The sequence below is a fragment of the Chelon labrosus genome (genome assembly GCF_963514085.1).
Source record: "Chelon labrosus genome assembly, chromosome: 9".
Classification (NCBI taxonomy): domain Eukaryota; kingdom Metazoa; phylum Chordata; class Actinopteri; order Mugiliformes; family Mugilidae; genus Chelon; species Chelon labrosus.
In genome coordinates this window covers 28,240,576-28,262,201 of record NC_140359.1, presented here as the reverse complement: position 1 = coordinate 28,262,201, position 21,626 = coordinate 28,240,576, and the positions used below count along the sequence as shown (strand labels likewise).

The 21,626-nt window shown below is 41.7% G+C and overlaps 2 protein-coding genes across 2 annotated transcripts in view; one reads left to right on the top strand and one right to left on the bottom strand.

Annotated features, from left to right (window-relative positions):
* Window positions 1–14,172, bottom strand: part of eeig1a (estrogen-induced osteoclastogenesis regulator 1a) — a 28,957-nt gene extending 14,785 nt beyond the window's left edge. Inside the window, exons 1-2 of the mRNA XM_084550721.1 lie at window positions 14,077–14,172; window positions 13,671–13,982 (exon numbers count right to left, since the gene is read on the bottom strand). Of these exons, the coding sequence (XP_084406847.1) occupies window positions 13,671–13,813 (143 nt within the window). The 5' untranslated portion in view covers window positions 13,814–13,982; window positions 14,077–14,172. The remainder of the gene's footprint in view (window positions 1–13,670; window positions 13,983–14,076) is intronic.
* A 2,372-nt stretch (window positions 14,173–16,544) lies between these two features.
* LOC311492850 (alpha-N-acetylneuraminate alpha-2,8-sialyltransferase ST8SIA3-like) lies at window positions 16,545–20,721 on the top strand. The gene is made up of 4 exons (XM_084551268.1): window positions 16,545–16,723; window positions 17,441–17,563; window positions 18,355–18,912; window positions 20,207–20,721. Exons 1-4 carry the CDS (start codon window positions 16,566–16,568, stop codon window positions 20,487–20,489), a joined length of 1,122 nt encoding a protein of 373 aa, XP_084407394.1. The 5' UTR covers window positions 16,545–16,565; the 3' UTR covers window positions 20,490–20,721.
* Window positions 20,722–21,626: the final 905 nt, after the last annotated feature.

The window sequence follows — 21,626 nt, the reverse complement described above, 5'->3', positions numbered from 1 at the left end:
CAGCATTTTGTTTGGAGGATATTTAACTTGACCCCCGCGGCCGCTGATCTAAAGACTTCACCGAGCATGTAACTGACCAACTCTTTTCAAGGAAACCGTGTACAATGGTCAACAGGCTTCTGTGAAAACACTTTGCTGTGTCAGACGCTCCAGTGTCCATGCATCCTGATTAACAGAACAATGGGAGTAAAAACAAACCAGGTCACAAATACGTTGCTTCCAGAAAACAAACACAGATACGATCAGGAATCAATCGACAGATTCCTGAAAGACGCTGCAGCAGCAGGATGAGGAGGAGGAGCAGGAGGGGAAACCTAGATTTTTGTCTTAATATAGCACTCATGACCCATGCACTCTGTTGCCAACACAAGATTCCCATTGAAATCTGATTTTCCTGCAGCCTGACATCTATAAAAAGTAGGCAATGACACTTTTGTTCTATTTTAGAGCGCGTGTCGTGTATTTTGGGCGACTTGGAAAATTTTATGTGCAAAACAAAAGCAACTGCTACAGCTGAGAGTTTGTTGACGGTGATTAGAGAAGAAAATGATCCTTAGTAACGTTCTCAGTCATCCAGGTCATGATATATACAGAAAAAAACAAAGAAAAAAACAAGCTGGAACATGAGAAACTGGACTTGTAGAGTTTGAGACGTTTCATCCAAGTCTTCAGTTCTAATGAAGTGGTGGAGGAGTTTTAAATAGGAACATCTGTGGGTGTTCCAGGAAAACATGATTCTTCCTCTTCTTCTTCCCTTTTTCCTTATCCTTCTACATCTCCTCATTCTCTTCTCCTCCTCCTCCTTTTTCGAGTCTTCCTCATCCTTCTTCTTCTTCTGTTCTATTTCCTTCAGATGTGACACTCCTCTTCATCACTAAAAGTTCTCCAGTGACTGGATGTTTTGATGCAGACCATTTTATTTAATCTCCATGGAAACAGTTCATCTCTGATCACAGTCATTGATTAGTGTAAACGTTGGAGCTTCTGATTAACATCCCAGAATAAAAAAAGATATAAATATTTAGTTTTTAGCATTTTAATGTCAGCCTGGACCTGGAGTAAACCTCTGACTCATCATTGACACAATTAGTTGATAAAACTGTTAATTTCATGACGTTTAATTTAAGATTAGGATTAAACACCACCCTCCTTTATGTTAATCAGTGTTTACCAGGACGTCCTCTAATGAGACAAAAGCTCCGTCCACTCCAGCAGCTGCTCCTCCTCACACTCCCCTCCCCCTCCATCTCATTCACCCTTATCCACTTCCCACTTGCCAGTTTATTAGGTACACTATTGAATGCAACCTAATGTTCAACGTCGAACATTAGGATGCATTCACTAGTGTACCTAATAAACTGGCAAGTAAGTGTCCAGTTTCTTTTTGTTTGTGTTTGGAACTAAAAAGATTGACTGCTTATTTGTTTTAAGTGGAAATACTTAATGTTTTTTTTTTGTAAAAATGAATAAATGTCAATTTAATCACTGAATAGATGTTAAAATGTCTTTGCTCTGGAGGATATTTGTTAATCCACCAAAGTATGGAAACAAACCGGCTTCCAAGAAGTACAGAAACACGAGAACGCACGCTCCCTCTCAGCTCTTATCGGGACCCTTTTGGTCGTCCAGTGTGTAAGGTGGAGCGTTCCCAAAACCACATTCCTCAGTCCAGATGGCTTTGTTCAGGCTCCATGGAAACCTCTCACTCGAGTCCACCGACGCTCTGCCAGCAGCTTGTTGCAGGAGGAGGAGGAGGAGGAGGAGGAGGAGGAGGCGCTCACAACAACACTCTCTCTTTCAGCCTCGGACGTTTTTATAAGCAGTTTGTCTCCTTTCTCACCTGAAACCTTTGAATCTGCACCACTTGGTGTTTTTACTCTCGGCGCGTCGGGACTGTATTCAACGTCACAGACAAATAACCTTAAAAAAGAGGTCACTTCTTCTTCAATAACTGATCTCAATAGTCCAAACACTCAAAAACAAGTAAAGATACATGAATGACGAAGCCTCAACAAGTTTAACACCACATACGATGTATTATAACCATACCACCACCCTAAATATGACAGAAAGCCTTCAAAAAACAACCTGTACCATACTACTCATACACCACACTATTGATGCTACATGCACTTACTGCCTATTGCACTTCTGGTTAGAAGCTAAACTGTATTTCGTTGCTCTGTACCTGTAAATATGAAATGGCAATAAAGTTGAATCTAATCTAATCTAATGTTGTATGCAGCAGTAATTTGTAATCATACAGCTGAACTTTAACTGAGAAAATTGATGATTCATTCATGCATTTGCAGGAATTAATGGAATAAAACTTCTCTGAGGACCGATTATGTTCAATAAAAACTGGCTTAAGATCCAAAAACATTTGCAGACAGTTGGCGACTTCATTAACAGGTAAACCTCCTATTTCATAAAGGTAGTAATATCTTGGTACACTTTGGTGTAACACCCTAAACCTACGTCCTAAAAAGTCACTTTAAAAGCTTGAGACGTCAATGACCAACTACTATACCGCTGTGTCACCATGTGACAATCTGAACTAATGAAAACTGATGTCCAGTGTTAGTCGAGTGACCTATCATTCACACTGGTTTCAATTTTAGCTCCTCAAGAACATCTGGTGACGCCATCTGAATGCCTCGTGCAGCCTAAAGCTTCATATATACTCATGCAACAGGTCTGCAGAGAGCCTACGCTGTAGCCAGGTATGCTAGTGTTGGAATTTATACTTGTGCCTTGGTATGTCGGAATTGTTCTTCAACTACACCCCTAAAACGTCCAGTCCAGAGCTATGCTGTTAGTACGCAAGCGACAAGGGACCGTAAATCTGGCTTTATGTGTTAAATGTGTAGAATATAAGGCAATGGGAGTTGATTATGAGGCGTGCATCAACCGATATAGAGAAAAATAAATACCTCTGCACGCAACTGGACAGTCCTCAAAGTAATCAGGGTCATTTTTTGGTAAATTATTTCAACTCCACAGCGTTCAGATGTCGTGTATGTCAACTGTTACTCTTCTGTCCATTACTACATTAAGCCCCGCCCACATGATCTGATTGGTTTTGTAGATCTTTGCTGGAGTACAATTGGTTCCCAACAGAGAGACTCCACAACAACCTGGAAGTCTCTCGCTTCAAATATTTAGCTCAGACATTAGCGCTTTAGTTTTTGTTTTGCGGACACAGGACGAGGATTTCTTAACGTCGTGGGACTCTGGGGGGTTGTCAATGTCCAATAACCTTTCTCCAACTTGAATAAGGAGCCAAGACTTCAGAGAATTTAATGTTGTGCAAAGAATCTGGACTCATCAAAGATATAAAAGTACTGTGAGGTAACTGCAGATTACCAAGAAGATGTGAATATAAAGGTAATCATCCCTGCAGCAGCAGTTAACCAGATAAAGGACTGTGAGATGAGGAGCATGTCTCACCTCTTAAATTTAATCCATTATCACCAACAAATTTAAACCAAATCATAAAATGACAAACTGCAGCAAGAGAAGAAGAAAAACAGGCTTCAAATTCCAACGTAATCAATAATTACACGCAAACATTCGTGTAACTTTGATATCCAGGAGAGATTAGGAAGCTGAAGGAGAGCAAAGAGAGAATTTATTTGTTGAACAAAGTAAGAGAAGGAAGGAAGGATTGTGTTTGTGGAGACAGAGCTGAGGGAAGAGACAGATGTACAAGAGATGCACAGCTGGAAATAAGAATGAAATCTTGGTTAGTTCTGGGAATTTGAAACACTAACTAATAAATTCTTTGCATTTTCAACCGCGTGACGAATGTTTATAGCTTTAGGGTTTCTGGACTTTGACTAGGGACTAATTTATTTATGACACAGCAGTCATATTTCGTCTAAATATGATTGTGTTATCTGTTACATGTCTTGGCCTGAAGGACGCCCTTGGGAACCCTTACTGACATAAAGAAGGGGAGAAAATAAGGACAGAGTGAAAGAAAAAAGGTTTTGTTTTGAGCATTTATAGCCTGTTTCACATTCTGACTCAGCCCGAGAGAGATTTCTGAGGACTGAAGAGGTTTAGACTCACACTGACTGCTTGGAAACCCTTACATAATTAAAGTAAATCCATCATGCTGAGCTAAAGTTACAGGAACTGGAGTCAGATTTTGTTTTGACCTTTTCCCCTGGCTGCCAGAAATCTGCGATCTGGCAAGACAACAGGTTGTTAAGAACACTGTCCAGTAATTCTCTTTAAAAGCCTCGGCTGCCTTACGCAACAAAAGCAACGACACATTTCTGCAGAACGGTTAGAGTTGTGATTACTCCCTACAACTTGGCCTGAAAAGGCTGGTGCCCATGATTTTCAGTTGAGCTCCCACCCACCGGAGGCCAGCATGTGATGACTCAACATGTCGGCAGTGCGGCGGTGTGGGATCCTTATCTCTCATCCTGGCTGCGTGGCGGCACAAGAAACACAAACAGGGACGACCGGGACAGGCCTGGTCGGGTCGGGTCGGGTTGAGGGCTCAGATAAACAGGCCGAGAGCAGAGTGCTGAGGAAGCAGATAGATGCTGCAGAGAGCACGGTGACGTCAGGACGACAGAAAGTCATGGGGTCGATTCTCGCCGTCGCTGACGACCTTTACTGTAGCGTCAAAGGAGCTGGTATCGCTACAGATTTCCTGAATTGAAAGGTCTAAGTTTGATTTGCCTTTGTGCAGCTCCTCTCGGTCTGATTAAACCCAATCAGCTTGAAGGAGTTGGAGCTCTGGTGATTATTTTGGATTTCCCTTCACAAGAAGACTCATCCAAACAAGTCTCAGAGTGGGGATGTCCGGGGAAGACGCCCCCAGAGGATGCATGACATGTCATGTATATTCAAAATAATGAATCCATGTTGAATCTTTTAAATGAAGATCAATTTAAATAAGAAAATCTATTTTATAATTTTCTAGTTTGTTTATGTCTCGACAAAAACCAAAGAAAGGTACGCTAACGTGTTTGGAAACTTACGGATGGCTTATGATGCTGTAAAAACCAGTAATCCATCATTTTAATGTCAAACCTGGAATCAAACCTTCAAGTCAAATTCATTGCTCGAGACTTTGACGCAAACTGCTTTTTGTAACGTGTTTGGTTGGACAACATGAAAAATGTGCCGCACAAACAAACCAATAAAGAAACCACGAGTTGACCTTTGCGCCTGTAATAATGAAGCGCTATGGGAGTATTACCAGTTTATTCAATGTTAAAGAATTTGACCAAACCCATAAACAATCATAAAACTTCACGAATGAACACCAAAGTTGGGAACGGTGATCACAAAAGCTGCTGTAGAGTCCAAGTTCTGCATTTATGAGATTATACAGCGTTAAAGTCAGATATCAGCAGTACACTCAGCATGTGACTGAACAAGGGGAACTTATGCAATTTATCTTTAACTCAACCTGCGGCGGTAATGTTAACCTACATGACAGCATTCGTCCGTTCACGGACCATGCACCACAAAAACATGGAGATAAAAACCTTTAACAGAGAGAATTCAATAATCGATGACAAAGGAATTCCCCCACGAACGGAGGAAGTTCATTCTGATTACCTGGGCCGATACCAGAGGAATACATAGACCCACACACACCTCCCCTCGTATCCCACCAAAACGCTAACGGATGGAAAAGTGAGATGAAAACAGGAAACAGCTGCTTCGTCCCAATTGACTTCCAACTCTCCAACGCACACAACACTCGCTCCTCTCTGGACTTCTTCTTCTTCTTCTTCCTGCCTTGTTACGTGTCCCTTTCCTTCCATGAAAAGCTCTGCAGGTACATCTTGTTGAGAATTTGCTAACTTAATCATGGGCCACTACTATTTCTTTGCGTCTAAAGTGTAGTAGAAGAGAATCTCGTTTTTGGACAGATTCCTTTTCGCTGACAGATTAAATCACTCGTCTCTACCCACACTTAACGTCTTCCTCTACTGTCGTACTACAAGAGGAATTTCCAAGAGGAAGACTCACTTTAAAACTTCCACGAGGCCACTGACAACAATTCAGACGAGCGAAGTGCCTGTGACGCCTGACAGCACACAGTCAGGAAACTCTGGACAACTCCACCTAAATGGTTTGTGGTACCTCTGAGGATCCTGGGAACTAGACCCTTAAACTGCTACTGGGAAACGCTGACCAGTCCTTGAGCACACCATGAACGAACAATGACATATAATTACATACAATTGAGGAATGTACCGGTTGTAAATGAGTATACTTTACACAGAATTAGATTCACAACCAACAAAAACACAGATATGTGCCACCTGGATATGTTTCTAGAAGTCAGAAGATCTTAAAACTAGGTGTTAATGACAGTGACTAAATAAAAATGCACATTTGTGCAGAATATGTCGAAGCGTTGTATGATTTTTGTCTAATCAGATGCTTAAAAAGACTGAAAAGGCTTGAACTTTAGAAATGTGGAGACTTTTTAAAATGAGACCCAATAGGTGGGACGCCTACTAAACAGTCCACCACTATAGCACAACTGCTACTTAAACCTTATATAATAAAAATAATCTTACAACAAGGTCCATTAAGTAGATGTTTTAAAGCTTGACGGTAAAAAGGTTTGACCGGTTTTGAAGCTCAGTGCAGAGTCACAGGTCGTTGCCATCTGATTCCACTTAACCCTTAATAATCCATAACTTTAATCCTTGATATCATTTAAACGGGTCAGTTATATAAACTTCTAGTTGCAGTATATTTATAGAGAGCTACAATGGGTTTTGTATCAGGATGTAAACATGATTATTTCTGCTGTAAAGTAGAGGTCTATGAGGAGTGAGTTGTTTTTGGAGCCTTAAAAGGACATTAGAGGAATTGCATAGCTGCATTCGATTCTTACCAGAATACGAGTCTGGTAACAATCCATTTACATTTCATTATGTGTTTCAACCGATACAGAGAAAAGAAAATACGCAACTGAATAGTCCGACATCCAGTCAGAGAATTCTCAACAGACGCCTTAATCGCCGTTAACTGTTCGTTCTTATTTCACTATAAACATCTTTTTGACTTTTGCAAGACTATAAACGTCTCGCTTCTACAACGGCAGCCGTTATGTTGTAAACTAATTCAACTTCACAGTGCTCAGATGACGTGTACGACTACTGTAAGTTTTCTGTTTAACACCACGTAAAGCTCCCAAAGTTCCCAACGGAGCGACTCCAGATCAACTTTATAACACTAGGCCCTGATGTTGCTCCTTGGGTAAGACTGGAAGGGAGGATTCAAACACTAACTAAGAGAGAAACAATTAACCATCTTAGCAATGCAACAACTGCAGCAGAAACAACCTGCACTGACCAAGAAAAACCTTTTAAGTGGCTTTCTTGCATATTCAGCAGTTACAAGAGTTCAATCCAAGTCTAGGTTTATGGACCAAACAGCTCCCCATAAAGGCCCATGAACCCGAGCAGACCTGGAAACTCAGAAGATGATTTCCTGGAAGGCACATGACCTCATACGTGCTAGCATGCACCTGTGATAAATGTGAAAACAACCCGTCAACGCATCTATGGAGGTTCTCAGTCCAAAACAAAACACGAAAACAAGGGCAACTGGACTTGTAAAGCTTCTTGGAGACGTTTCAAGCGGCGAAGGTTAAGAAATGTCAGACGCACCTTGGATAAAAACACTAACTAAAAGATCTAAAGTGCAAACTCTGAATGTTCAACTAAAAGAAAGATATGGCTGATAAAGCTGGAACTTGTGCAGCACGGAAAGTCAAACCTTGAAACCGTGAAAACAAGGGCAACCGGATGTTTCGAAACGTCTTCAAGAAACTCTACATGTCCAGTTGCTAGTTTTCAGCTATTTTTGCATCCGTCAACGTCACTACATCAGAAATATCTCAAAAGTGGTCCGTTTTACTTTGCCTTCCTTCACCTTAGCACTTTCTGAAAACTCATCCATCTCTCTGATATCAATCGCACATCGATCTCAGGTGTCTTCAGCCTCCAAACACTACAACAGCCCTGTTTTCTCCACAACCTTTGAATGCAAAAATCCCCTCTATCTTGTTCCCTTAGCTCTTATTTCCATTCTTGGCACTCGTCTATCAGATGTGATCACTGCGGAGGAATATTTCGTCACGCCCACTGCCGGGTTTGTGTTTTAAAACAGGGTTCGTGTAGAGTGGAAATATCAGAGGCACCTTGGGTTAAAAACAAATCTGCTAACAGATCTAAAGTGCAAACTCTAAATGTTCGACTTAAAAGAAAGACACGGCTGATAAAGGGTGAACTTGAGCAGCAGTTAAAGTCAAACCTTTGGGGTTTCTGCCAAATCAAGATGGAGGCCATCTGGTTTCTAAAGCTGCAGAAAGTGAAAACACATTCTCCACCAGCACATCTGACTGGCTGCGCTCGCTGTGAAAGCTGGCTGGAGGCTTGTGGACACTTTCCAAACTCAGGTTTTTAGCATCTAATGATCGCGGAGTTAAAATCTAATTTAATCTAAAGCCACGTTTTTGATTGTTTTCGATATAAAACCAAGGTCGTCTAACGGAGGCTTGGCCTTTAAGGGTTTCTGGACTAACTGCACATTCCTGTTTAGAGATCTGCGTGAAGGCAAGTTTACCCTCGACAAACAAGAGATAAGATCAGCGTAAATGCAGAAATTCTACGACTAATGATACGAGCTGTCCTTTCAACCTTTGTGAAACTTCTGAGAAGTCGACCAAACATTCACTTGAACGTCATTTCCCTTTAGCCTTTGTTTGCCTAACGTCCCCATGTGATCAATGCAAGTTACATCACTAAAACTGTGAAAGCACAAGTTTTGCCAAAGGGATGAATTACGTCGAAGTGGTTATATCACCAGGAATGAGACAGGCTGCGTCTAAATCTGCTTTTCAGTCTAAATATTTCAGCCAAAAATGTGTCCTTTCTTTAATTTTATGATACGTCTATTCGGGGGGTGGAAAAACAAGACCTCTTTCTAGATTACTACAGAACACAAATACAGCGTCATAATGATTTATTTAGTCTCACAAAGTCAAGGATTTGTTTGTTGTGTCTCTTCTGCATTTAATTCAAGCTAATGGTTCAAGCGATTTGACAAAACGTGCATGTTCATACTAAATAGGACATTTAAAGACCTTGAGAATTTCTATGTTTGCACGGGGTAAATATAACTGAGCAGAAAAAGAAGCTAAAACTATTATCTGATATTTGTCTCTTTCCAAAACTCCTGCGCAGTTTGAATCCTGGTACAAAGCTTGGTCTGTGCTCACTGGTTGAATTCTCCGGGACAAACGAGGCCAAGTTGCAAACATAGTTCTGTACATTCATGCATAGCTGAGTGTTTTCCTGCAGCAGCTGCACCTCCGTCGTCCCACAGATATAGAAGACACTGATGAGTGAAGGCTGACACTGGACGGGACAAACAAGCACTCTGGTCTGAGAGCGGGACGGTCACATTCATGCCATGTGATCCAGACTCGTAGCCAACCGCAGGGACTCTGGGGGATAAGCCCGTTGTTAGTCCCCCCCCCCCCACACCACCACCACCACCACCACCACCACCACCACTGTTCCCGACCCACAACAAGGCGAGGCCCCCCGGTCCGGGCCCCGCACAAAGAACGGGTTTGTCAGATCTGTGACATAACGCTAATCTCTGGGAGCCTCCCTGTGCCGTCGCGTCCTCCTCTGAGAGAGAGCCTTGTTTTCGGCCTCAGAGATGATAACCGAGATGGGAGGGAGGGAATCTGAGCTCTTACATAACCACCGGGGAGGAGGTTGACCTCTGGGACAACAGAGGCCTCCGACATCTCTACCCTGGCTGCAAATGATAGGAGCTGAGAGGGAAGGGAGGGAGGGGAGGGGAGGGTGGCAACTTTTAGTTTGCAAGAGTTTTACTTTGATAAACATTTTAATGTGAGCTGTCGTCCTCTGGAGGCTGAGGAAACACCCTGGATCATGATCTGAATTCAAGAAAACCAACCAACTGGGAGAATGTGGACAGTGTGTTTTTTTTAGAAATATTAAGTTGTTTTATAGTTAGGAATCTAATCAGCACATGAAGCTTTGACACAGATTTAAAGTGAATCAAACCTTCAGCTGCAGCTCTGAGAAGCTAAAAGCTAACGTGAAGCAACGTTAGTAGGTTTTATGACCCGGTGACCATGAATACCTCTACTGGTGTTTATTCAAATGATTTTAGTACTGGGAGAAAAAATATGGAGGCTACTAAACTAATGCAGAACAGTTTTATAAACAGATGAACATTAGCCACATTAGACATTTAGCATAACAGAGGTTAAAAAAATATCTGCATTTATGATCAGAATATGACTTTGAAGGGATTAAAAGGTGTTCAGGTTATTGTGCATGCTTACGGCAACATACTCCAATCAGGCATAACATTATGACCACCTTCCTAATATAATGTAGGTCTCCCTAACTTCAACTTAAGCTAACATCAACATGGCGACATATTTCTGCTGATATCGTGCAGTTCATTTAAAAATTGTTGAGACATTTAAAGTCAGGGAGATTCATCCTCTGGAGGCCATGAGTGGCTCCACCAATTTTCATTCCAATCCAATATTTTTCTTGACTAAACTGGTGCCTCCAAAACAGTGGTGACTCATCAGAGAATAGACATGGTCCTTCTGAGGGTGTCCTGTTGTTAGTGGGGGGGCCTTTGAGGGGAGGGGCCTCTGTGGATCATCCCACAGATACTTGATCAGTTTGGGATCTAGTGAATTTGGAGGCCAGGTCAACACCTTGTGCTGTTCCTCATGTTTTGTTGTTCCTAAAGTGTTTTTGTGTGTGTGTCTGTGTCAGGCTGCATCCTGCTGTCGCAAGATGGTTTACATGTTATTCACTTCTCCTGTCAGTGGTCATAATGTTGTGGCTGACTGGTGTAAATCAGATATTTTAAATGTGAAGCAATCCTCCACCAATTCTCAACAAATATCCGTCCCATTATTTTACACTCAACTAAACTGGTGGAACGACTCCCCAAAAATAAAATATTAGCCACATTACACAACTAGCATTTAGCGTGGCAGACATAATTTAATATCTGTAAATTATACAGTGATTAACCAAAAGATTAATCAACCACACGGAAAATAAATCAACAGATTCAAGCAGCACTGGCTTGAGTTGAGCTTGTGGACTTTCAGAGGGCGTTTGACTTTTACAGACTAAACATTTAACAAAAGGCACAATCCTCAGATTAATAGTTAACAGAAATAATCTACAGGCCTAAACACGAGCTCCACAACAGGTTTTTCTCCTGAGATTATCTCCCAGAAGCAAAGAAGCTGCTTTTTTTTTCCCCCTCGCTGATGATGAAAGGTAAGGAAACATCTGCTGACAAGAACCCCGATCAAGAAGATCCCCATCGGTCGCTGTGTTTACTTTTCCCCTCCCCTCCTCCGGACCCTCGGCGAGGAAATCATCCTCCACGTACGCATCTGTCAGCCGAAGCTCAACAGGCCTGTCTGAACACGAGGCAGAAACACAGGGCGTGGACACGTCTCAGGGAAAGAGAGAAGAAAAAAAGAATACGAGGCAGAGAGAGATTGAATCCTGAATGTGTGTGGGATGTGGAGGGATTCACTGCCAATGAAACACCGACGCCGCTAACAGAGCAGCGCTTCGTGTTGTTCTACACACTGAGGTCAGTTTAGTGGGTCAGCGTCTGTCCTCAGGCTGGAAAGGAGACACGAGAGACGGCGTTTAGCTCAGGCAAACACACAGAAATGACCCGACGACGAGCTCTCACGGTCCACTCCTGATGTTTAAGCTGCAACACGAGCGCGCAGATGTTCAGAACATCTGGCGCGACAGGTTTCTGAGCTGTCACAACAAAAGGCAACGAGGTCCAACTGTCTCCGGACACTCGAGGCTTTTATAATCTCATCTAGAGAATCAGGGACAAGGACGAGAGAGGAGGTGAAATCAGCCGTCCTGGTCTTAGGGAGTTCATTCTCAGCGTTCATGTCCAGCTCAGTGTGATGTTTCAGGTGCAGCTTGTTAACACCCTGTGTTTAAAAGTGACTCAGCGAGAAGCAGCCTCTCATTAAAGAAAACGGAAGAAGAAACAGGCTTTAAAACGCCACGAAAATCACCTTTAAAAGGCACCAAAACAATAAAATGTTCACTGCAGATATTTTGGATGACTATGAAACAATAAACCAGAATCATGTAGACTTTAAAAAGACTCAGAAAATAGGAAAACTCAATCTATAAAGCTGCATGGCTGCAATTTAAGCTCTTTTAAGTTACTTTTAAAAGGTCAGACTGTCTTAAACATCTCTGAATGTACATTTAAAGGCACCGTGAATTTAATATGTTCTCTGCAGATATTTTGCACTAATATCATTAAATAAAAAGGATCCATGTAGAATCAAATCACTGCACAATTGCACTTTAAGGTCTTTAAGCTCTTTTGAGAACATTTAAGTGACTTTTAAAAGGAAAACAGCCTGAAAACAACCACACAAAACATATTAACTGCAGATATTTTGCATGACTATCAAACAATAAACTTGAACCATGTAGACTTCTAAAGACCTGAACTGTAAACTCAATGAAAACTCAATCTATAAAGATGCATCTGTAGAAGTTTAAGCTCCTTTAAGTGCATTTAAGTGACTTTTAAAGGGAAAACATCCTTAAAACCCCACTAAAATTAAAATCACCTTTAAAGGAATGATAAGCACAAGACATTCACTGCAGATATTTAGCATCACTATCAAACAATAAACAGGAACCACGTAGACGTTAAAAAACTCAAAAAATAGGAAAACTCGCTCTATAAAAGCTACATTTAAGTGACTTTTAAAAGGAAGACAACCACACAAAAACAAAACATATTAACTGCAGATATTTTGCATGGCCATTAAACAACAAACTGGAACCAAGTAGACTTCTCAAGACTCAAACTGTATGAAAACTCAATCTATAAAGACGCATAATTAGAAGTTTAAGCTCCTTTAAGTGCATTTAAGTGACTTTTAAAAGGAAAATTGTCTTAAAACATCCCTAAAACCACCATAAACTTATAGATATACTCTTGGCAGAGATGATGCATGAGTCTCATTAAATAAACATGAACCATGTAGACTTTTAAAAAGCTCAAATAATAGCAAAACTCCATTTAAAAAGCTGCACAACTGCTCTTTAAACTCCTTTAAGAGCATTAAAAAAGGAAAACAGCCTGAAAACAACAACACAAAAGGATAATATATTAACTACAGATATTTTGCATGACTTTCAAACAATAAACATAAACCATGTAGACTTTTAAAGACTCAAACTGTATAAAAACTCAATCTATAAAGCTGAATAGCTGCACTTTAAGCTCCTTTAAGTGACTTTTAGAAGGAAAACATGCTTAAAACATCCCTAAACGCACCATAAAGTTAATATATCAGCTGCTGATATTTTGCATGAGTATCATTAAACAATCAGGAACCATGTAGACTTTTAAAAAGCTCAAAAAGTAGGAAAACTCCACCGAGAAAGCTGCACAACTGGACTTTAAACTCCTTTAAGTTCATTTAAGTGACTTTTAAAAGTACGTGTGCATTCAGGTTGTGTTAAACTGCAACAAATGGAAGTTTTGCATGTGTTAAATATTGTTTAAAAGGTGTTTCTTTTCTTTTTTACCTGGAAGAAGTAGCGACGAAGTCTCCGTCCAGCAGCCGCAGTTTGCAGAACAGGACCCCGTTGACAAAAGGCACCGCGCTGAGCTCCTCCAGAGTCAGATGCGTCTGAAACTTGAATTTCTTCTTCTTCGCAAAGAAAGCCATCCTTTAACTTTTAGCTCCGCCACGTAGTATCTCACAAGTATCTATAAATATATATATTTTTCTCTTTGCTCCCACTAAAACCCAGACTGCAGCCACACAGACAGCTGTTCTTAGTTTGTGTTTTCATACGAGCTCCGCTTCTTCTCCAGAGACGATTCAGCAGCGAAATCTGACAACAAATCAAAGAGTTTTTCGGTCAATAACTCGTTAAAAACGAGGAGAAAATGTTCCGCTGAGAGGTTTAAAAGTGAGACAATCGTTACCTGGAGACATTTTCGGTTCTTGTTGGTTCCTCCAGCTGCGGTTCGACAACAGAAAATGACAGAAAAAGACGCTTCAGCTTCAGTTTTACTCTTTTCACCAGCGAGAGGAGGAACTTTGAGCTAGCGGCGTCAAGCTGGCGGGGAGTCATGTGACTTCCGGGCGGTGCCTTTCAGAATAAGACGTCTTATTATGAAAGGTTTTCAAACAAGTTTAACAAAACAAATTAGTAATAGTAGTAAGTAATGATCTAAAGTTAGTAAAAACTAAAAAACAAATGTCTCATCACAGAATATAGAACTTCCTGCAAAGAAGCAGAATTATACCTATGTCTCAAATTTAATATTATTATATTCATGACTCAGTGAATTAATAAATAAACCATTTAGACTTTATTTATCCACAAGGGAAATTTCTTGGTCACAGTAGCTTAGTTGCACATAAGAACCAAGTAAAAAGAACAAATACAATAAAATATGAGTAAAAATCTAGTAAAAATAGTATAGTATAAACAATAATATACAAAATTTGCATATGAACAAATGTACAAGTTGTGTACAGGAGTAAATATATATCATATAACTCAGCTATGTCGACTGTATGTTTTAGAAAATCTTAATAAAATAAAAACAAATAAAGCTTGTTTTAACCCATAACATCCTGGAATATCAACAAAGACTAGTTTAGCTTAATTTCATGATATTTTATTTTATTTTAATATCTATTTAAACCATTTGATCAAATTGTTCGTAAATACGTGGATGTGAAAATAACGTCAACAGCAAATCATTGTACTTCCGGTTTTCTACTGTCTCATCCTTGTAAACTTGACCCAGCCAGTAGTACTGCACCGGACAGCAGCGCCCCCATGTGGCGATGGATGGAACCGCTGCTGAGATCAATGATGATGATGATGGTGATGCCTTCAGGAACTCCTGAAGCTTTGACTTCTCAGGACCAAAACTAAAAATGCATTGGAACATGTCCTGAACAGTTTTGTGTTTTACTTCTAGACCCCAGCTGAGATTCAATGGTAAACAACAACAACAGCTGCTGAGATAAATGAAATAAAACTATTTAATTAATTTCTAGTTCTGTCAGGTGACTAGACAGGACGAGAGGAGGTGAATCCTCAGCACACTGTCACTGCTGTAGTTTCTAGAGATAAACACGTGTTGTACCTGCTTAATCTAAAGTTTCTGACGAAGTAGATAAGATTCAAATATTTAACACTTCACCAACAGTCTGTATGTGGCCACTTTATTAGGTACACTAGTGTCTTATCTTCACATCACTGAAAATAAATGGGAGAGAATTTGGACTGTTATACTAACTCTCTCTGTCTGTCTTTATAGAAACTTGAACAACTGATGTTAAATTAAAGGAAAGAAATGAAAAGTGGAACAGATTCAGATTCATAAACCCACGATTAAGCTTCATGCATGAAAGAAAGAAAGAAAGAAAGAAAGAAAAAAGAAAGAAAGAATAGCAAAGTACTCAAAAGAAAAGAAAGAAAACATGGAAAATGAGAGGAAAATAAAGGAAAGGAATCCAAGGGAAAATATGTATAAGAAAGAAAGAAAGAAAAGGAAGGAAGGAAGGAAGATAGGAAACAAACAATGGCAAAGTACTCACAAAAACAGGGAAATGAGAGGAAAATAAAGGAAAGGAAATGAAAGGAAAGGAAACAAAGGGAAAGTACTTACAAGAAAGAAAGAAAAGGAAGGAAGGAAGGCAAAGTACTAAAAAAACAGGGAAAATTAGAGGAAAATAAATGAAAGGAACGGAAACAAAGGGAAAGTACTTATAAGAAAGAAAGAAAATATCAGGAAATGAATCAAAGGGAAAATATGTATAAGAAAGAAAGAAAGAAAGAAAGAAAAGGAAGGAAGGAAGATACGAAACAAACAATGGCAAAGTACTAAAAAAAAAACAGAGAAAATTAGAGGAAAATAAATGAAAGAAACAGAATAAGAAAGAAAGAAAGAAAGAAAGAAAGAACATATTAGGAAAGGAAAGGAAACAAAGGGAAAGAAAGATAGATAGGAAAGGAAAGGAAACAGTCCCCCGTCATCTGTCTATTTCTGTCCCGTTACAGGACAGTCTTTCCTTTGTGCCCGGGGCCGCATCAGTGTGAGTGGGAGGGGGGAGTATGAGGGGGAGGAGGGGGGAGGAGGAGGGGGTGGACGGGGCTCGTCGGGTCGCTGGCTGCATTTCTGCTCCATCTCCTGGATTGAAGCGGCCGCCTGGAGGAATGAGAGCGGAGCGAGCCGAGGCACCCCCACCATGCAGCCGCCGACCTCCACCACCACCTCCACCACCAGCAGCAGAAGCAGCAGCAGCAGCAGCCTCCACCCGCGTTCTCCCACCGTATGAGCCCAGGGGCTTGTCCGTAGCTCGCAGAGCGGCGAGCAGCAGCGTGCTGTCCCGGCGATGACACCACTGTAGGCCTCGCAGCAGCTACGTACGGGATAACGACGACGCTCCCAAGATGGTCCGCATCGCCAAGGCCCTGGGTCTGGTGATCCTGTGCGTCGCCGTGCTCATCCTGTCCCTCATCAGCTACGTCTCTCTGAGGAAAGACAGCCTCTTCGCCTCCTCCAAATATTACATGGGAGGCCCGAGGATTATGTTCCACGCAGGCTTTAGGTGGGTAGCCGCCGTCGTGTCTTTTCCGCAGACGCAGGTCGGTGTGGATGTAAACATGTGGCCTTGTGTGTGCGCCACGCAGACTTAACCCGCTTTACCTCCAGCATCCTCCGTGTCAGTCACACCGTGAGCTGTCCACGGTGCTGATGCTGCAGCCGTGGACCGAGACAGAAGATAGATGAAGATCAACATCATCATCATCATCATCATAAACAGCCTCACAAGAAGGATGGGCATTTAATTTACAGTGAGAGGGAAAAGAAGGGAAAGGAAAGAGGAGGGGAAAAGGAAAGGAAATGAAAGGAAGGGAAGAACGAAAAAGGTAAGGAAAGGACATATGGAGAAACTACTTGAAAGAAAACAGAGAGAATCAAAGTGGAAGAAGGGGAAAGTACAGAAAAGGAAGAAAGAAAGAAAAGACTAGAACTGGAAAAGAAGTGGAAAGAAAAGAGTGGAAGAAAAGGAAATAAAGGGAAAGGAAACAGACAGAAATGAAGCACGCTGATGGGACCTTATTATATATATTTTGATCTTCACTGATGTAACTTCTCAACATTTCAGAGATGATCACTAATTAATAACTGTACCCCAGAACTAAAACTCATTTTAATATTAAAGTGCGGTTCAGATAATAAACATTGACGTGTCAGAGTTAGTTTCATGTGTTCATAACCATGACTCCTTCCTGTCCTGTCTTGTGTTGTGTGTTTATTCCAGATCTCAGTTTGCCATGAACTTCCTGGACCCGTCCTTCATCCCGTTGACCAACGCTCTCAACGAGGAGCTGCAAGGAAAACCGTCCAAGTGGAGGTTCAACAAGACGGCCTTCTACCAGCAGAGGTACCAGCTCACCTGTCCTCTGCTCTGGAGACGGGTTTAGAGGCACCATATACAGTATTCATGGGTTTCATCAGGTCCCTTTCCGCAGGTGTTTTAATCAAGCACCATGCAGTCTACATTCATAATCTAGGTGCTTGATTTTAAACACCTGTGGAAAGGGACCTGGTGAAACCCATGAATAGTAGTAGTATTAGTAGTACTAGTCATAGTAGTGGTAGTAGTAGTAGTACTATAGTTGTATTTTAAAGTTGACTTTTTCATCTCCTGTCTTTAAACTATCTGTTGCTGAAACACCACTGATGTCTCAGTCTGGGATGAATGAAGGATTATGTATCTCTTGTATCTTCTCTCCCATCTTGTATCTTCTCTTCCATCTTGTATCTTCTCTTCCATCATGTATCTTCTCTTCCATCTTGTATCTTCTCTTCTATCTTGTATCTTCTCTTCCATCATGTATCTTCTCTTCCATCTTGTATCTTTTCTTCTATGTCTTGTATCTTCTCTTCTCTCTTGTATCTTCTTTTCTGTTTTATCTCCTTTTCTATCTTGTATCTTCTCTTCTATCTTGTATCTTTTCTATGTTTTATCTCCTTTTCTTGCTTGTATCTCTTCTTCTATTTTCTCTTATATCTTTTATATCCTCTTCTGTCTTCTATCTTCTATCTTTTATCTTCTCTTCCATCTTTTTCTTATTTTCTCTCTCCTCTCCTCTTCCATATAACAGTTAAATCTTCCATATTTGCTCATATCAGCCTCTTCCTGTTTTTTATTTATTTTATTTTATTTTTCAGGAAAGACATCTTCAACTACATCGACATTCCCAACAACTTCTCCCTCACTAAGAACAGCGTGCGGGTCGGCCAGCTGATGCACTTCGACTACTCCAGCCACAAGTACGTCTTCTCCATCAGCAACAACTTCAAGTCCCTGCTGCCGGACACCTCCCCCATCCACAACAAGCACTACAGCGTGTGCGCCGTGGTGGGGAACAGCGGCATCCTGACGGGCAGCCACTGCGGCCCGGAGATCGACCAGGCCGACTTCGTCTTCCGCTGCAACTTCGCCCCCACGGAGGTCTACTCCAAGGACGTGGGCAGGAAGACGAACCTGACCACCTTCAACCCCAGCATCCTGGAGAGGTACTACAACAACCTGCTGACCATCCAGGACAGGAACAACTTCTTCCTCAACCTGAAGAAGCTGGAGGGGGCCATCCTGTGGATCCCCGCTTTCTTCCTGCACACCTCGGCCACGGTGACCCGGACCCTGGTGGACTTCTTCGTGGAGCACAAGGGTCAGCTGAAGGTGGAGCTGGCCTGGCCGGGAAACATCATGCACGATGTCAACAAGTAAGATCTGACCTGTAGTTACATAACAATGCATGCTACCGAAAACCTGGACCTGGTGGATAGTTTTACAGACTGATTTAAATATTTAAAGATAAAAATGCAAAGCAGGAGGAACAGATATCAAGATTGCCATTTAATTTAACATAATACTAAAAATATCCAAGTCATGGTTATTTTAAAGCTTTGCTGAATCAAAATAGAGTCTGAGGTTAGAAAAACAATTTGTGGAGAACCTTTACAGGTTCTAATCATAGACTGTATAAAGATGGATGGTAGAAATACTCCTCTAAAGTGAAGCCAAAGCAAGTAGAGCGCCCCCTGGTGTCTGGCTGCAGTATAGGTCATAAGCTCCACCCCTTCCATGTTAGTGGGTGGGAATTGGGCCAAACTAAAACACTAAAATACACATCAAATATTATTTTTCAAGGGTGGTTTCTGTCATTTTAGGTTGTCAATATAATGTAGATGAATGTTCAAGTGTCAAATTACACTATTTTTGCCATGTCAACCGCTCCGTGAAGCGGTTCCATAGGACAGTGAGAGTTGTAAAAATAAAAATAATAATAAGTCCAGTGTATAATCCAACATTTCCTTGTTACTGGTGGAGGTAGAGCAGAGCATAGTATTAATCTAAACGGAAATGCGAGTAAGTCTGGAGGAAGTGTGGGCGGGGCATCGATATCACAGCTCCACGTGGCTCCACCTTCAGACCGTACTGATCAGACTCTGGCTCCAAAGTCGCAAGATGGTGCCGCCCGTTTCCCCGGGAAAATAGCGTCAGTTTGGCCGATGACAGGAAGTGGAGACGTTTTGTCCATTTATATACAGTCTATGGTTCGAACCCTGTCTTGCTGTCGAGGCAATAGTGTTAGCCACTGTACCACCGTGCCGCCAGTATAATAAAAAGAATAAAAATAGTATGAAGCATACGGCCCGCGGGCCAAAAGAGGCCCACCGGAGGGTCCAATCAGGCCCACAAAGTGCATTTCCTAATTTGTTCACTAGGGGTCGCACTGTTTTAGTCAGAGTTGCAGATACGGCTACACTGAGACACAGAGCTAAACAGCAGATGGCAGCAATGAGCTTAGGTTGTTCATAAAATGTTTCGTAAAAGAATAATTCATTAAATGTAAATACTTTCTTGATGTTCTTCTTTGTACTAAAACGAAGGTCATTTATTGGTTATTATGCTGTTATGCTCTAATTTTATGCTAAACTAAAATTAGTTTAGAAAAATACTGATGATTCTAGTATGGGGTGAGTGGTTATTCAATTCTCTTCGTCTTCCTCACAGATACTGGAAGACTAAAAACCTCTCGCCCAAACGTCTCAGCACCGGGATCCTCATGTACACGCTGGCCTCGGCCATATGCGACGAGATCCACCTCTACGGCTTCTGGCCCTTTGGCTGGGACCCCAACACGGGCAAGGACCTGCCTTACCACTACTACGACAAGAAAGGGACCAAGTTCACCACCAAGTGGCAGGAGACCCACCAGCTGCCCAGCGAGTTCAAGCTGCTCTACAAGCTGCACCGGGAGGGCGTCATCAAACTCAGCCTGACGCACTGCGGCTAGCCGCGGGGTGGGGCGCCGGGTCGGTCTCCAGAAACACCGGGACCCATGTGCATCAGCTTTAACTTCAGTTGTGACACCATTAGCATGGTACATATTAAGGAAATGTATTATCATCCTGCAAAACACACACACACACGTCACGTCACGCTGTACTCTCACACCACGATGTCAACGCCCACTCGGGTTTTAAATCACAGCTCCGTTATTAATTCCTCACATTCGTTGTGTTCAGTATTTAGGACTCTCATGCTGCTCAGTCGCTTCCACATCTCTTCCCTCTTGCATGGCAGCTGTGGATAAAACGGCTCGAACGGGAACAAGCTTCCACTGTAACCCGAGGCCGTCGGAGAGTCGGCTGCAGAAAAACACAAATAGTCAAATCTTCCAGTTCCACTCAGCACCGATTGATTTATAACAGTACGCTGATTCTGTACACTGAAACCACTGCCTAATCTCAGGGACCGAGTTAGATCAGTGTTTTTTTGTATTCAGATTCAATGCCTCAAGAGAGGTGCAGTTCCTGTTTTCAGGCCTTCTCTTTTTTCCCCCAAATGAGGTGTCAGACAATCTGCACTGCTCTGGAAGATGGTATTTGTTTACAAGACTGTACTCTATATAAATAGAAATATATAGAAATATATATATATGTGTGTGTCTTCAGATTTAGTTGAGATTCTTCAAATTTTTGGAATTACAAGGAACATTCCAACAACAAGCCATAAATTCGCAGACAGACGACGGAGCGATGTCGTTTCAGTACCAACCTGCAGAGAGCGGTGTCGGCCTACATTAGGTTCTGAGAATACACGACAACAGCTACGCTAACGGCAGCATTTAACGTCACAGAGCTTTAATTTACCCCCAAATAAATACAAAAAAACGAACATACATCGATCAGACACAACATTATGACCACTGACAGGAGAAGTAAATAACATTGACCATCTTGTGACAGTTGAATATTCTGCTGGGAAACTTCTGGACCTGGCATTCATTGGTGTGGATGTTACTTAGACATGTAGCACCCACCTAGACCAGACCAGGCACCCCCACCCCATAGCAATGACACTCCTTGATGGCAGCAGCCATCCCCAGCAGGATGCAGCCTGACACAGACACACACACAAAAACACTTTA